Raw genomic sequence first — 17071 nt, 5'->3', positions numbered from 1 at the left:
TTTAAAAGAAAAACAAAAAAAAAAAACCAAACACCAAAAGGTGTCACAGATTTCTATACAAGGGGGATAGATTTCCTAAAAAAGAGGCAAAAAGTTTACCTTAAGAACTGAGTATGACCTGCAAAACCAAACCGCAGCTATTCCTTCCCAGTATAGTAATACCAGGCTCTTCCTACATATTGTAACATAAAACAGTAAGTAGCAATAAAGTGCTTTAGACATGTACATCCGTATTTGATAGATCAAGCAGACTCAGGCAATACATTACTGCAATAAAAAATTTCAGTTTTGAGATAAAGCTTGGCAGCAATCTTACTGACCTTCATATGACAACTAGGCTTACTGTGTACTCCGCATTGATCCCTTGTCTGCACAATCTTATGTTAGAAACGAGATGAAACACTTTTTCTGAATCACATTTTCCTTTTCATTTTAATAAACATGTGAAGAACGTTTATCCTGTAATCTATGGCAAACAAATCTTTAACTAGTTCAAACAAATACAAAGAAAACATAGCATCAGATGTAACATCTTTGTGTTTACTTAAAGATGCAACACAGTTGTCATGTTTTATCTTAAAAACAGGTCTCTTTAGGTAAAAAAATGAATAAACTTGGCAAAATTGAAGACACAATGATTCACAATTAGTTTTATCCTATTCTAAAAACAGCTTGCACTCATTTTTCATAAAATATACTACATATCCTATCTGGTTTAGGAAGGTAATGAATAAATACTAGAAGAAAGCACAGGATCTTGTGAAAGAGTGGTTATGCACACATCACAAATCAGGGAACATATTGGTGTTTAAACTTCTTAGGAAGGAAAGATCATGCCCTATATATTGGTCTGAAAAAAAGGTCACCAGATTCAAATAGTGCTAAAACAGACCTTGACAATCTTGACTTTGTAACTTGTCAGTACATATGCAATACACCCTGAATAATGAGATCTTTCAACTGGCAATAAAAACTGAAAACACAGTTCTGAAAATAGGGCAAAGCCAGGCAGATAACTCTTAAAACAGAAATCTAATTGCTGCTAAGAGGCTCAAAGGACAAGAAAAGCACAAAGGATTATATTATATTATATTATATTATATTATATTATATTATATTATATTATATTATATTATATTATATTATATTATATTATATTATATTATATTATGTCATGTCATATCATATCATGACTAAACCTTACAAGAGTGCAAACACCTCACATCTTACACGCAGGCTGAGTTGAACATAGATTTAAAAACAGTCAATAAGAAACAGAAGATATTTGGTAAGTGCAGTCAAAGCAAGACAGCAGAATTCTAAAAAGGCATAAGCCGAGTAAAAAACACTTATTATTTTCTCACTTCAACAAAAAATCATAGTAACAACTGAAATTATTACAGGTGCTAAAATACAGATCATCAGCTGCTTTCTGAGCCATATGAGGCAAAACCAGCCCATTTAATTAAAACTTTCTTCTTCTCTCTCATTGTACATGTAACTCTCCATATACTCAGTTCATGACAAATATAAAAATAACCTCTATATCATGACAGCAAGCTTCTTCATTTGTCTTTAAAAATTAACTACAGAAATGTAGCTACATATTCTTTGCAAAACAAAATCACAAAAGACAGTGTACTTGTGAATGGAGTATATGGAAACTATTTCTAACTGCAAAACAAACACGCAGAGATCAGATACCAGCACAGAGCTCCCGGCTAACAGGCATCCTCAGCTTCCAGGAAGCGCCAACTCTGGTCTCTGAAACACACTTCTGGATCTATGCGCATGTGGTAAATATTGTGACGGCACCTTGGTTCTGAGCGTGCTCTTTCCTAACAAATCGTGTTAAGAGAGCTGTTAGCACTACTATTCACAAACAAAATTCAGTTGGCGGCTCCCTTGGCATCAAGCACTTGCCTTTATCACCTTTTCGTGCTACTTTCGACACCATTCTCTGGGAAAGATCCCTAGTTGAGAATGGGATGCTGTGAAAAGAAAGAGGAGCTGAAGGGATTACCGCAAGCAGTGTAGCTTTCCAAGACCTGTATCACTTTCGCAACTTTTCCCGAAATTTAAGAAAACTGTGTATAAACCACAACAAAAGCCTTTCCCGCACTCAAGCGCGCCAAAGGAGACTGTTCCTTCCCGCGGCAAGTTTCTCAGCCCAGGGTCGTTTCACCCTGCCGAATCCTCCTGCCGACACGGGGCTGGGTGCCCGAGGACACGGAGCCACGCCGCAAGCGCGACCCCTATCCGAGCTGCGGCTCCGCGCCGCTCCGCACCGGGCTGAGCCGACCCCCTGCCTGCCCTCGCTCCTCGCGGTGGGAAAAGCCGGGGCGGCTGGGCCGGAGGCTCCTACCTTGTTCGAGGCCATTTCGCTGACGGAATGCCTGGTCTGCAGGGTCTCCAGCTGCTCCAGGCACCAGTCCAGCTCCTCCAGGGTCTCGCTGGCCAGTTTTTGGTAAGCCTCCTCTGCGAAGAGACAGGGAAAGGCGTACTCAGTTCGCAAGCGTTTCACAGAGCTAACGGCGAGCTCCAGCGGCTCCATCCTCCGCTGCCTTGTGCCCACACATGAGTGCTGCTCCCGCATATTGCCAGGGCGGTCAGCGGGCGGCGCGGCTCTTCCCCTCCTCGGAACCACGGGGCACAGAGCAGCGGCAGAAACTTTCCGCCGCCCGGGCTCTCCTCCTGCCCTGCCCAGCCTCGCCTCCCCTCGCCTGCCCGCCCCGGGGCCACGGCCAGCCCAGCACCGCCCCCTCGCGGGCAGCGCCGAGCTCCGCGGGCGCGCAGCGGCTCCGCGGCGGCGGGAGGCCGGGCTTGCCGGCGGCGGGGCGGCGCAGGCTGGGGCGAGTCAGCGCGGCCACCGCGCTTCCTGTTTTCGCAGCTCCGCCGGTGGCACGGCTGCTGGCGGGGACCCGCCGCCACCCCCCGGCGGTTTCACACCCCACTGCGGGGCTGGGAGCCCCGCAAAACCCGGCGCGGAGCCGGCCCCGCCGCGGGGCACTCAACCGCACTCAGCCGTTGTCCCCGTGTTTTCTTAGCTACCCACAGGGGTACCATGAGAATCAGTTGGTTAACGCTCATAAAGTTTGGGGAAGATGTAAAAACACATCTAAGTGCTCGCGGTAACGACTGCCGAAGCGCCAGCTGTTAAAGGAGTGTACAAACCACTGCAGCAGCGTTTGCTCTAACCCAAAAGCATGCATGCCCAGTATGTGTTCTGTCATGCCCACGATAGAACCAAAATTTGTGTATGTCACATTGGAGCCAACTGTCTTAAAATTTGCAGAAGTTTCACTTAAAGAGATTACATTACCTTCTTAAATAATTTTCCAACAGCGGAAGTTCTGTTGATATGCAAATAATTTTAGGCAAAATAATGCCATGGCTAGGGTGTGAGCCTCACCTACAAAGCCTGGCTATTTTTCTTCTGATGTAGATCAGAAGGGGAGAAGGCCAAGTGAGTTTTAGCCCAGGGATGCTGTCTTGCTAGCTGTGTATCTGAAACATCAAGTTTTGAAACTCCTGGCATGCATACTTCTGGATCAGCTACATGCAAACGTAAATCCAAGATGGAAAAAAGTTTTTTCGTGGTCTTGTTATTCCCATTTAAAACATCTCCCTTAACTTACCACACATCAAACTAACCTTAATATCAAAATGTCAGACAAGCAAAAAATCAGGCAAATTAACTAAAACTCCTTTTTAAGTTGAACACCTCAGCATGGACAACAGCCAAATAGCTCACTGCATTACTGTTCAACATCTAGGATAGTACATATGTATCTTTTTACATTTCAGAGAACATGCTCAAAAACTTCTGTTCTTTCAGTTGTTAGACTCTGCATACTTGTAGCTATTGCAAATACACTCCACAATTTTGAATAATGTCCATTCTCCTCTGGAAAAAAAAAAAAAAAGTCAATATGAGAAGAAGTTTGAATTGAGAATAATTGGCAGAACCATTTAAAGAAAATTTTGCAGTGCCTGCCTCTATCATTATTAACCTGCCACTTCAGCAAACTCTAACCAATACTCAACAAAACCCATGCCTATTAAATTGTAAACACTGTCTTTCAAATGTGTCATATTTACTATAATAGGTATCCGGTTGAAAATATTTCCCCTGGCAAATAAATTAAGGATTTTCCAGCCTGTTTATCTATCAAAAGAGAATCTGTGACTTTGTGCAACACAGCAGACGTCACAGCTCACTAGGTCTTGAACATGATTGCTTTTCTGACCTCACTTGAAGTTTAGATTTCATCAAGATCATTACTGGAAATAGAATCATAGAATCATAAAATCTTTTAAGTTGGAAGAGAACTGCAAGATCATCTAGTCCAACCATAACCTAACTCTAGCACTAAACTGTGTCCCTAAGGACTTCATGCCTTTTAAATACCTCCAAGGATGGTGACTCCACAACTTGTTTATAATGTTTTTTAGTGTACTGTGGTAAATGCTTTTGATGAAGCAGAGATGCCATTAACAAATGCATACTCATCTGATGACCTTATACAATTATTTCATTGAGGACAAAATGCATAATGAAGTGAGGCAAAACAAATCTGAGTGACGTATGATGTTATTTTGTTGCTAGCTTACAGCCTGCCCTTCAGCAGTTCTTGAAAATCAGATATTGGGAAACTTGTGTTTTTCTTCATAAGTAAACAACATGCCTTCTAATACTTAAGAGAGTAAGAAGGTAAGTTTTTTCTGAGCAGTATGAAAACAATGAAATAAACTTGAGGGGTACCATATTTAGGTAAAAGTAACAAAACACTCGGTTTATTATTTATTTTAAAAAGGTATGTTTCTTATTATCCTCGTAGCAATAATATATACTACCAACAGCACCTTACATTCAGAAATATTTATCTACTATCTACTACTATATCTCAAAGCACATTAGAAACCAGAATTTGTCACTGACAAGGAAGTCCCACCACCCGTAGGATGTTTCTCACGATCTGTTCTTCCTGACTCCCACACTTCAAGATTCTGTGGCTGTCACAGGGACCCGACTGACCGCTCAGACTATGCAAACTTCTGATGCACAAGGCCAGGCTAAAGCCCTGCTGCATCTCTTGACAATTCTTAGCTTGCAGAGTCCTCAGCCCAGCCCTCATAGCTTAAATGAAAATAAGGAGTTTCTGACTGGTGACAAAGTAGCCATTAAACAAGCACGCAGTTCTGAAGGGCAGAACAGCCATAGGAAAGCTTTTTGATAAACAGTACTGAACCTCTAAATTTGGCCCACACTTTTGTTGTGTGGTGGAAAACGTTGTTGAGCTTTTCAAGTGTAACACCCCGTCACCACTAAGCTAAGAATAAAGAAATAATTATCAGCCACATAGCTTTGGCAGCCTCACAACACTGCTTCTGACCTCTGTGTTACCTCTAACGTAGTACCCTGTAATTATTTCCAGCCAGGAGTGATATGACTGATCTACTAATCAGTTTTTGATACAGGCACATGATCAAGTTTGCCTTTTTTTGTTGGTGTGTATGTCTGCGCGTGTCATTTTTGTTTGGTTGGTTTTTCCCAGATGATGAAGTCGTAAAACAGATCAACTTCTCTAAATGAGAGGCGGTTGGAAATTTCAAAGTTTTTTTTTTTTTTTTTAATATATCTCATAGGCTTTAAAAAGAGGGAGAAAAATACAGTTTAACACCCGTTGCTTTAACAGTTTACACATTATTTCATATGTGCTTTCAGAAAAAAAAAGGAAGTTATAGCAAATGTTCTCTTTACAGTTCACAGATTACTACAAACAATTCTACCATATGTAGCTTTCAGTCCAGTACATAGGAAAAACAAAAAAGCAACAACAACAACAACAACAACAAAACACAAAACAAAAACAAACAAAAACAACCATGAAAGGTTAGCAGAAAGAGAAAGCTCAGCCATAATCATTTGGCACTGCACACCTATTTATTTCAAAAAGGTATTTTATTATCCCTTTTTTAAAAAGACTTGCTTCTTAGCACAGCTCCTAACACATCACCAGGGATAGCTGTATTTGTATTCACACACTTATTTGGGAGCAACTTCTGTTCAAAATTTTCAAAGGAGGAAATTACTGTATAGTAATAATTAGGAATAGCGTCCACTTTACTTAATGATTCATCATGATTTTCAAATACAGTGTTCTACTATTCCCAGAGAACAGAAAGCAATACTAGCCTTTTCTACTAGTGCTCAAGTGCAACTGTACTAACTTTTGCAATACTTTAAGGAATGTCATCACAACAGAAGGAAAAGGTAAGGACAGATCTTTCATTATTGTCTGATTGGCTGAGGTTGCCTGAGTGATGCACAGAGGCTGGAAGAGAGCTGCTTCAGCGAGTGCACAGCTAAAGGCTTCGACCATTGTGTTGCCTTAAAATGGGAGTGTCTTGGAGGCAACACAAGGTCACCACTGAGCAGTGACATCATCCAGATAGGTTCAGCATGTGTATTGTCTTTGGGGATGCAGGCAGCTGGAAGGAGCTCTGGAAATCTCCAGGCTACTCTAAATGAAGATGAGATTAAGATCTACTGTGAGAGTCAAACCCTGGACACATTCTCTGAATTTTCTGACCATCTTTTTGCTCTTCTGTCTAGTGTAAGCTTGAAGTTTGGAGCAACAGAATTGCTGGGCCAAGAGTTTCAGTTTCTCTTGCTACTGCAGCATTTCAGAAAAATCCTCTGTGGTTCAAACTTAGAATATTTCTGTAAATGAGGATGTTTGTACTTACAGCCTTAACTGATGGCCTATATGTTGAAGTGGCTGACATTTTAGTCAAGGTTGGCACCTTCTATTAAACATAGCCATGTTAACACTGATTCAGCATAGAAATAGTATGCGTTTTCTTAGTCACCTATTTTAAAACTGAAAAAAAAAATTCTTTTTAGGTTTTACTGGGAAAATCATAAATATTATGATGTAAAAGGCTATCTTTGTGGATGTTAATATGTCTTGCTGTTGATAAAATGTAATAATGAAACGTATTTTTATTTAACATCTAGAAATTTGTAGACCTTCCTCTGCAATCACAAGTAAAACCAAATAATCGTGATCAGATTTTGGAATAAGTATCTGGGAAGACAACTCAGCTGCAGCAAATTTCTCAGAAACTGTTTTGATGGTCCCACTCTGAACACTCATTTTCTTCCATGACAGGAATCTCTCAAAGTTTCCACTCTAGTGAAGAAAAATCTTTTGTACCAGTTAGTAGCCTTACGCATAGACGCACTGTGTCCAAACAACCAGGACTGGTCTTCTTTCAGGATGTGATGATCTGCAGGATTTCCCCAATGTATCACTTTATATAACACTAACAGCACTTAGGCTACGGAAACGGCAGAGAATGTAGTAACCTCCAGGAAATAACAGAAGCAAAATGATGAAGTCCAGTTATGCACAACTTGTCAAAATACTTGACTACACTTATATAAAAGGGCTGTATGAAGAAATATACGGACAAAAGATATATAAGGATCTAGGAAAAAAAGTGAGGTTTCCCCCACACACACCATTTTGCATTTCTCTCAAGGTCTCAGAAAAATGTGCATATGTCATATAACAGTCTCACTATACCCTAAGACTGTATTTCAAAGGCAAAGGCATGAACAATGTGTGTTCGTGTTCTTACAAAACCAGGTAACAAGAAGGCTGCAGATACCTATGAATAAGTTATTGGGCCCTTGGAACAGTCCCATTATAGTTAGTTCAGACCAAATAAAGCACTTTTGGTTCTCATAAAAACAGAACTGTATCTTTAGGTTCTCACTATGTAGTTCAGTATCACTGTGCGGGGATGGACATGTTACTTGTGCTGGCGTTCTATTAATACATTTTTGTCTGCCAAACATTTGGTCTGCTTCTTGGAAAAAACTTTGGAACAAAGTTACTTGTACTGATATGATTTCTTCTAAAGTCTAGAAGTATTTCTGTGTTAGGTTATTTGCAAATTCATCCTAAGAAACACTCTTGTGATGCCAGAGTAGTACAGCAGACTATCAGAAAAATGTTCTTCATTGAAGCCAAGCAGGAAAACATCCATTCAGTACACACAGTGTATTTAAATAATTTACTGCTTTAATGACAGAGCACATAAAAATATCTGCAGTGTGAATGCTTAAATCCATTCTTTGCTCTTATCAAATATCCAACAAAGGTGAATGAAAGTTGTTCTTTTACCACGCAACCCTAACCGAATGCTCTCTTCCCTTCTGACCACTTAGGCAAAGTACAAATACATTCCTTACTCTGCTGCCTTTAAGAATCTGCCAGAAGGACAACTGTTACTGAATCACTGGTGAAAAGTAGTAAGCCCTTCCACCAAGCAATAAACCTCGACCAAAATAAAGGTGAAAGCTCTTGATTTTCAGTTAACAAAATGTACTTTGCATACTTTTTCATTGCTTTCTTTTTATGAATAAGCTGCATTTTGAGGAAAGGTCTGTTTCTTTTCTAAGCGTATTTTTTCCCCAATGGTTGTAACTGTATTGATTCTGTATGCCGAGGCTTGTGGATAAGGAGTTCAATAACAGATTCATTGCTTGATCTGTGTTCTTACCCTATTTCTTATATCATACAAAAATATTCTTTCTAGGTGTGAGAATGTGTCCTCAAGATCATTTTCCCTTGTAGCTGTAAAATAGTTTGTTTCTGAGGGTTCTGCTGTTGATTCAACATAATGAGAGAAGTGAGAGATTTTCAAAGATGAACAAAATCAGAGGCAATGGGCACCAACAGAAAAGTGGAAGGTTCCCTCTGCACATCAGGAAACACTTTTTCACTGAGAAGGTGACAGAGCACAGGCACAGGTTGTCCACAGAGGCTGTGAAGTCTCCATGCCTGGAGATCTTCCAAAGCTGTCTGAACATGGTCCTGGGCAACTGGGTCTGGATGGCTCTGCTTGAGCCATCCAGATTGGACCAGATGACCTCTAGAGGTTCCTTCCAGCCACAACCATTCTGTGATTCTGTGATTAAATTAGCAGTTGAAAAAATGAAAGCCATTTGGGCAAAAAGTGGGTGGTTCAAGTAGCCACACTGCCATGTGTGCTGTTCTGTAATAGTCTCTGACCCTAGTAGAAGGGATCAAAGGGTATTACCTTGTTCCCATCAGGATTTTGCTGAAAAGCTCAACTGACAGATGTTATTCTGGGCATTAAGATGAAAACAAGAAATGCTAATCAATACATTTATACATGTAGAGCTTTACTGTTTAAAAGACCTACTAACAATTTTGTTTTCCTGCTTTCTTAGAACATATGATCAGAACACAAAGGAATAGCTCAAGTTTTTGTTAAAAAAAACCCAACACAAACAAAACAAAGCAAAAAACAAACAAACAAGCAAACAAACAAAAACCTAAAAACCAGCAACGACAACAACAAATCCACACCAAACCACCAAAAACCCAAGCCTATTGGAAAGCATCAATTTCACTTTTAAGCAGGTTACTGGTGGTTTCGTCTGAGGTGTCAATAGCTCCAAGACTCAGAAACTCTGTCCCATCATAAAATATTACCAACTGGAACTTGTTTAGATCAAGTTGAAATGCAAAAATTTTGAGTCACATCTGGGAAAGAATTTCAGGATTCCTGTTTGGTTTTAAGAATTCCTCAAAAACTTTACCAATGCATATTCAGAAATCACTGCAGAATAAAATAAAAATACCTGTAAGTACCTGAACTTTCAAAGTATCTTTCTCTAAGCATTTGTGTCTGCTTGTTGATTTGACTTCTGAACTTCATGACACCCAGCAGTGCATCCTGAGTTCACAATGTATTAAAAAATAATAAATGCCAAAGTTTAGAAAAAACTTCAGCTGGTCTTTGACAAAGAAACCTCAATAGAGTTCCTGGTGTCTGATAAAATGGGAAAGCCAAGTGAAAGCTTTCCAAGAGTTAAGACATTGATATTGGCTCTTCTCCTAGGTCATCTGGTGTGTACCAAGAAATGTGCTCAAATTGCATTTTTGGGTTGGTTTGGTGTTTTATTATTATTATTATTGTTGTTGTTGTTGTTTTGTGTTTCTGTTTCTTTTTCTTTTTCTTAAAAAACAGCATTAATAGGTTCCTCTATAAAATCACCTGTTTTTTAACATAGTTTGTATTTAATAAATGTCATAAATCACCACCTCACTATCAGATTTAGCTAACAGTGGTCAATTATTTAAAAAGTTAATAGGTGCGTATTAGTAATACATACGTGTTTCCCAAGGAAAGTATTCTAAAAGTGTCCCAAGTGTTTCTGGTGGTAATTCTAATTTGAACCAGATTTACATGATATTGATAAAATAAATGAACTGATGGCAAAATAGAGCAGCTGGAGACAGGTTTTATCCTTATGTGGGGCCCTAGAGACTTCAGGAGAGAGGACACCTTCCAGCTTTGCTGCTGTTAGGTAGCAGGAAATCTACTCTATTTCCTGAAAGCAGCAGAAAGGGCAGCAACAAGAATGAATTTTCCTCCTTCATTTTTATGAAACTGTTCTTCACTTCACACTGAGCTGGGGTGCAATTACATGGCACAAATGGGCTACGCTTTTGCACTCTTCCCTAAACTAAGAACACAGGAAACCAATAAACACTGCTTTTAACTTCACTATTTATTTAGTTTTTAATGCTTCCCTCTCAGGTCAAGTGATGTCTGAATCAGCCTTTGGCTAGTAACACACTCCCTATCACTGGACTGTTGTGCCCTGCTAAAGATAATGGAAAAATGTGAAGTTCCTGTTTGAATGGATACTCCTAATGGATTATTCCCAGTGAGTATGTGCTGAATCAGACCCTCACTCTACAAAATCTGCAGGTCATCTACTGCATCTCCTTTAAAATTCCACGCTTATCTCTGACACTGCTGAAGAGGTGAATAATCTTTTTGCCTACAAATCATAAGACTAACGAAGCAGATAAACTTAGTTTGCTTTTAATAGCATAATTCTAAAAGAACCTTTACTGTTATCATATTTTCGTAACTATTGATTTAGTGTCACTGCTTATTAATATAGTCAAAATATTATTATAGTAGCACCCAAGAGCCCAGTTCAGGATTAGATCTCATTATATAATAGATGGTGCAAATACATCAGAACTATGCGTCTTCACCCTTAGTTTTTTAAATACAATCTTACTTCCTATTTATGCTGTTTGTAAGACAATACTGTTTCCATTGGTGGGATTTTTGGCTTTTGCAGAGTACCACAAACTCTCCTTTGGAAGTCAGATATGCCTCACTATTACTAGATTTGTGTCATAGATAGGAAATCTACAGTTTAAACTGAATGAACTGTGTTAGTCATATGATTTCTTTACAGTGGACAATGAGTCAATCATTATTTCTGCTACACTTCTGTGTCATATTGCCTCAGGAAATCATCCCAGAGGCTGCTAACCCTTGAGCTGACATTGTAAGTATCAGTCACTGTTTTTGTGGCTGTGAAAAGGCCAGGCTGGTAGAGGGTTTGTTTCGGATGACAGGTAGGCAACGGACAAACGTCACCCAGTAAAACCACAAGACAGCTCAACCTGCTCCTCCATGCGTCAAGTTTAAAACTTGACAAACACTGTGTCAGTCTTTCCCTTACAGCATATTTCAGCTCTTTCACAATATTCATTAGCAGTTCATGTCCCTGAAACCCACAGAAGGATTTTTTCCTCATATTTTCTTTTAGAAGGCCAGTGCCAAGAGCTCAGTGTTGGTTGATGTAGTGCCACACTGTTTCATATTAACTGATGACCTGCCCCTAATTTTTAGGTAGATGAAATAAAAGAGATCAAAAATAGAGTAAGAACAAAAAGTAATGATTAATCTGCCTTATTCTGGAGCTTTTTCTTTTTTTATTTTTTTTTTTTTTTGACAAAAATCGCTCAACATGTTCTTTTCTCTTCCCATGGGTATATGTCCAAATCAGAACTGATAAAAAAAATTCTTCCATCCCAGAACACTTTTGAGATTTTAAAAAAATCCCCAAACATATACATATCCTACTCTGCAGAAGGGCAACACCAAACTAGTTCAATTTTTTTTTTTTTTTTTCCTGAAATGCAATAAAAGAAAACATCACTTTAAAGTGGCCTGATTATTATGTAACTCTCCTGGAACAGAGAGGGTTCAAAATTCTTTATTAGTTTCCTATATCCTTCGTAAGTGTCCTGAATGCAGGATTGTTGACTGTTTTTGAAGTAGATACGTTCATTTTTTTTCTATTAGATTTCTTCTGATATGAATAAATAATAAAAAGGAAGCTTCTCCCCTCCTTGCCCTGCAGCTGATCAGTACCTCTGTGGTTCAACTATTTACTTATTTATACAAAGCAGAGCAGCTCCAAGAGATGATGCTGAAATGCACACAATAACTACATTATTTGAGATCTTTCCCCTTCCTTATTATCATGAGGATGGGAAGATATTTCAGCCTGAGTATGGCCCTGTGTTGCCATTGTTTTAACACTCCCTAAAGGACCACAGAAATTTTTCCCAGAGTACACTTCAGTGATATGGGTACACTTCTACAGAAGTTTTTGGGTTTTAAAAGTAATTATCTTCTAGTGAAAAATAAAACCAAGATTTATGAACGTCTAAAAATAATCACATAAATTTGGCAGCCAGTTTGGGATTTGAACAGAGGCAGCCGCTATGGGTTTTGTAGTGCTACCTGGGGCTCATGTGCAGATTTGCCCTGAGAATGAAGGAGCCTTAACAGGCTCACTAATAATTCCTCATCAGTGCTGCAAAAGGAAACTTGGCACAGTAAAGAATCAAAAACTTGTTTCTTATAATACCTGATTTCCTAACAGCAAGAAAGAACAGTGTGGAATAAAGATCTGGACTCTGATTCAATTAATCATTAAAATCCCATTATCCTTAATCATAGGACACTCATCTATGCAAAGAGCAGATTGTAACATGTCAACAGGTTCTCTTCCCCTCCCCCCTTTTTTTTTTTTTTTTTAAGGATAAGATTTGTTAATCAACTTTTAAGGTTATCTTTACGAGATGAGCTAGAGCTGTCCCGGTTTCAAAACATAATTTCTATAAGAATTTCTCAACTACATGGGTTTGAAAGGAAATCCTGGAACACACCTAAAAACCCACAAACAACTGTATTTTTTACTCCATTGCTCCACTATGGATAGAGGAGCAAATTGCATTTCTTTTAAGTAATAGCATTGTTGAACCTAAGAAGAACTTGAATGGAACGCCTTCCTTACATGTTGTAAGAGTGGATTAACAAACCATATCTAAATTATACCTATTTACATTACAGTCATTTTGCCTAATACTGACACACAAGAGCAGAAGCATGGCATTTACAGATTGGTACAGTGCACTACACCACTGATAACAAGAAGCTATATAGATTGTAGGACCCACCTGAAACCACAAGAGCAGCTTAACCATGGATGTTTTTCCAGGCAAGCCAGCCACACCTACAAACACCAACTTTGTATCTTGACAAATATATCATAACATCGTAAACTGGCAGCCATGTGACTGCCTACTAACTACTGTAGCTTAGTGTTGATCAGGAAAGCACACCAACTCCTGATTAGGAGCACCTTCTCCTGCTGCATGTTCCTGAATCCGTTGTGTTGGTGTGACCCAACAAGACTGTACATTTCCTTTGGGATTTGACACATTCAAAACTTCGGGTAAAATGATTTTTTTCTGCTTGGAAAAGCTTGTTTAGTCCTCACTTAGAGTCAGTTTCAAAAGCACTGGTTGTTTCTCCATAGTATTTTAGCTAATTTTAAATTAACTAGATTTATGTGTGTAATTTGATAAAGCAAGTGATGCTGCCTCTGGGCATATCAGCATTGACTTTTCTGTTGTTGTTGTGGGTGTTTTTTTTCTTTTTCAGAAGTTATTCAGCAACATTCGATGTTATGGAAAGTTCATTATGATATGGTTCTCAGGTCATAGGAAGTTTTACTACGGTGCAGTTTCTTCAATTCTTGCTTAGTAACAAGATAAGTTTATAAAACAGGAGAAAAAAAAAACAAACTTTAAAAAAAATACACCACAGCAGACAGCTCTCAAGAGTAAGCAATGTCAGTCACTGCTAAACAGGTTCTCACAAACCTACATTTATTACACCTTCATTGTTGTTTTTTATTTTGCAATATTTATTAATTCATTTTAATTCACTAGCATTTTTGTATTTTTATATATATAATAAGTTTTATTCCATGGTAGTCATACTTTCATAGACATCTATCGTGTGATAAACACTTTTATGCACCTGAGCACATTTGTCATTCTGAAACCTGTATCAAATTACCTGGTGCTCAAACATGTACTATGGAGAAATGTCTTTTTCCACCTCAGCTCAAATCTGCTCCATAACAGCTCCTTGCTATTAATTACTCAAGTCACCACACTGCTGGTGGAAAAGGTTTAAGAGAGCACGTATGCTTGAAACAAGATGCACTAAGATAGCTCTGTTTAAATTGCTGATTTGAGCTAAATTAGCTTGTTATGTCTGGAGCATATTAGGAAGCATGCACAGAAAGTACTTCACTGCAAAACAACCTTGGGCAGTAACTTTTAGCAGCCTGTAGCAATCTCTGTGATGAGAACCTGAAAGAGAACATCTGTCTATGACTTTAAACAGTGATATTTCCCTAAAAGCTCAAAAAGAAAATAAGGTAAGAACTGTGATGCACCTCAGTTCTCAAGAATTCAACTTGAGAACAACTAAGCTTGTTGATCTATTTGTTCAACTGTTAAACAGAAAAGTAGTTACTTCTCACAAGCTGACACAATGAACATTGGTGGCTTTACTAGAGTTGTTCCTGCAAACCCATATCTCTGATATATATACTTTATTATACAGCTATTTAGTTAAGAACTACTAAAAACATTTTCACTCTTGCATAATTTATCTATATTGACAGAACAATTCTTGGTTACATCTGAAACTACATGAAAAGAGTAAACAACTTTTATCCTTTCACTAGAATTACCTTTAAAATTAAAAATATTTTTTGTTTCACACACCATCTTTACAATCCAGAAAAATGTAAAAAAAATCAGGAAATGAAACTTTCTGAGAACTCGTCTATACAGTGGGTCTTTGGCTACATGCAAAGACATGTACTGCATTAGTACAAGTGAGTGGCAGAAATTCACAAAATACTTTTGTCTTAGGATGTCTGCCTACATTTAAATCTTTTGGTCAGCCTCAATTAAACATAGCAGAGGTGCAGATTTCAAACATATTAGATTCTGACAAGTTTCTTGAAAACAGGTCACCAGCTAAAGGGGAAATCTTTATTAATGTCTCTCCTGAGTGAAGAGATGTAAAGTGTATTCACTGTATCTGTAGAGCATCCAAAAGCTGCAAATGAGAGAGGGCTACGAATTGGTAGGGAAAACTTCCACTGGAAGTTTTATCTGTTAGAGACAAAGCCTTCTATCTAATAATTTAGTGTGGTTATTAGAATTTTTTTTTTTAAATGCCATCATGAGAATTCTGGATTTTTTTTTTTTTTTTTTAATTTTTGCTAAATGAAATCAATCAGAGTCCTGGATAACCTTCTTTTTCTTTCTTCCCCTTATAAATCCAGTTTCAGTATCTTACATGGATGTGCCTGCTTCTGTGATAATATTGGTGGCGATGGTGATACAGACACAGAAGGTGCCCACCTTTACTGTGAGCTCTCACGAGACTTCCCTCACAAGAGAAGGCAGTTAGGAGGGAAAGTGGTCTTTTTAGTTACAAGTTGATAAAATATGGTAAAGGCAAACATGAGAAAATATGGGATACACCAGCAGCATTTTCATTTCCATGACAAATGTAATTCCTAAGCAGATAAAGTACTTTCTCCATGTACTGATGCATTTAGAGTTGGAGATGTGAAGTTGTGATACAAGTCAATTATTTCAAGTAACAGGTACAAGAAAATGCAGGAGCTGGCTGTACTTTCTGCACAAAACTGACCACCAAAGCCATTTTTGTGGTATTGGTGCTGAGAAGCCAAGAACTGGTCGTAAAGAATAGATGGTATGGACATTGTACAAAATATAGCCGTTATTTTAAAAATACCAAACACTAATCCTTAACTCAAATCCTAATTTAAGGAATGAGCAGATAAGAGTTTCTAAAGAATCTTATTATCTGACAAAAAAAAAAAAAAAAAAAAAAAAAAAAGTGGAATAAACTTTTTAAAAGTGCTTGTAATTTTAAAAAGAGTTGTAAAAGGCAGAGAGGAATCACAGGCCCCTCTGTGCCTCTCCCAGCAGTTCCTGAGGGGCTGCTGATGGGACGTCATTCTCATACTTGGCAGCCCTTGCTTCAGTCCCTAAAGTATAAAACAAAACAACACAAACTGTGTGTACATCATGTTTCCGAGAATGGATCAAAAATACTTTTCAAAGGGTAATATAAAAGACAAAGAATGTCAAGTAAGCAAAAATCAAAGCAGAAATGGAAAAAGCCAATAGGATGTAAAAAAATAAAGCACAAAATTGAACCATGGAAGTAATCCAAAACCTTTTTCTTTATTATTAAAGAAGGAAAAAAAATGAGCAACAGTTTTAGTCCCAGTAACAAAATAATGTGCTTGCATTTTAAAATGAAAATAAAATGTCTTGAGTTCTGGCAACCAACACTATATTTCTCTGTAACAATTAAAGCATCAGCAGCTGAATAGAGCAGAGCTCCTCTTCACATTACTGACGAAATCTGCCTATGTAAGGGAAACACAAGTCTTTCAGATTTTTTCAGGAAATAACAGATATTTTAAAATATTTTCAGTTAAAATTCAGGTATTGAAAATTAAGACAAACTGCTTTAGGTGTCTTTTGTATTTTAGGGTCTTCAGTCCATCTTTAAACTTGGGCAAAAATGCACTACTGCCAATTGTTTTTTGAGGGGAGAGTGACTGAATACCGTGGAACAGGAAAGCCACAGTTTAAAAACATCTATTGCATGACCTGACAGATTCTTTTTAATAGGAGATATGAAGACAGTGAAAGAACAAATTAAGAAGAAGCATAACAGGATGGGTGAGTGACAGTCTTCCAGAAAGAGGCAAATACAAGTATCTTCCAGTGAG

General features: G+C 38.2%; 1 protein-coding gene across 2 annotated transcripts in view; it reads right to left on the bottom strand.

The window, feature by feature from the left end:
• LOC309451561 (3',5'-cyclic-AMP phosphodiesterase 4D) overlaps positions 1 to 17071 on the bottom strand; it is a gene marked incomplete at its 5' end in the record, with an annotated part of 350513 nt that overhangs the window by 48162 nt on the left and 285280 nt on the right. For both annotated transcript variants that reach the window (XM_082075311.1, XM_082075312.1), the window contains one exon: positions 2366 to 2478. In XM_082075311.1, the coding sequence (XP_081931437.1) occupies positions 2366 to 2478 (113 nt within the window). The remainder of the gene's footprint in view (positions 1 to 2365; positions 2479 to 17071) is intronic.

Source organism: Streptopelia decaocto (assembly GCF_964273445.1).
Source record: "Streptopelia decaocto genome assembly, chromosome: Z".
In the NCBI taxonomy this organism is placed as follows: Eukaryota; Metazoa; Chordata; class Aves; order Columbiformes; family Columbidae; genus Streptopelia; species Streptopelia decaocto.
The sequence above is the reverse complement of the archived record's forward strand: the minus strand, read 5'-3'. Positions and strand labels throughout refer to the sequence as shown.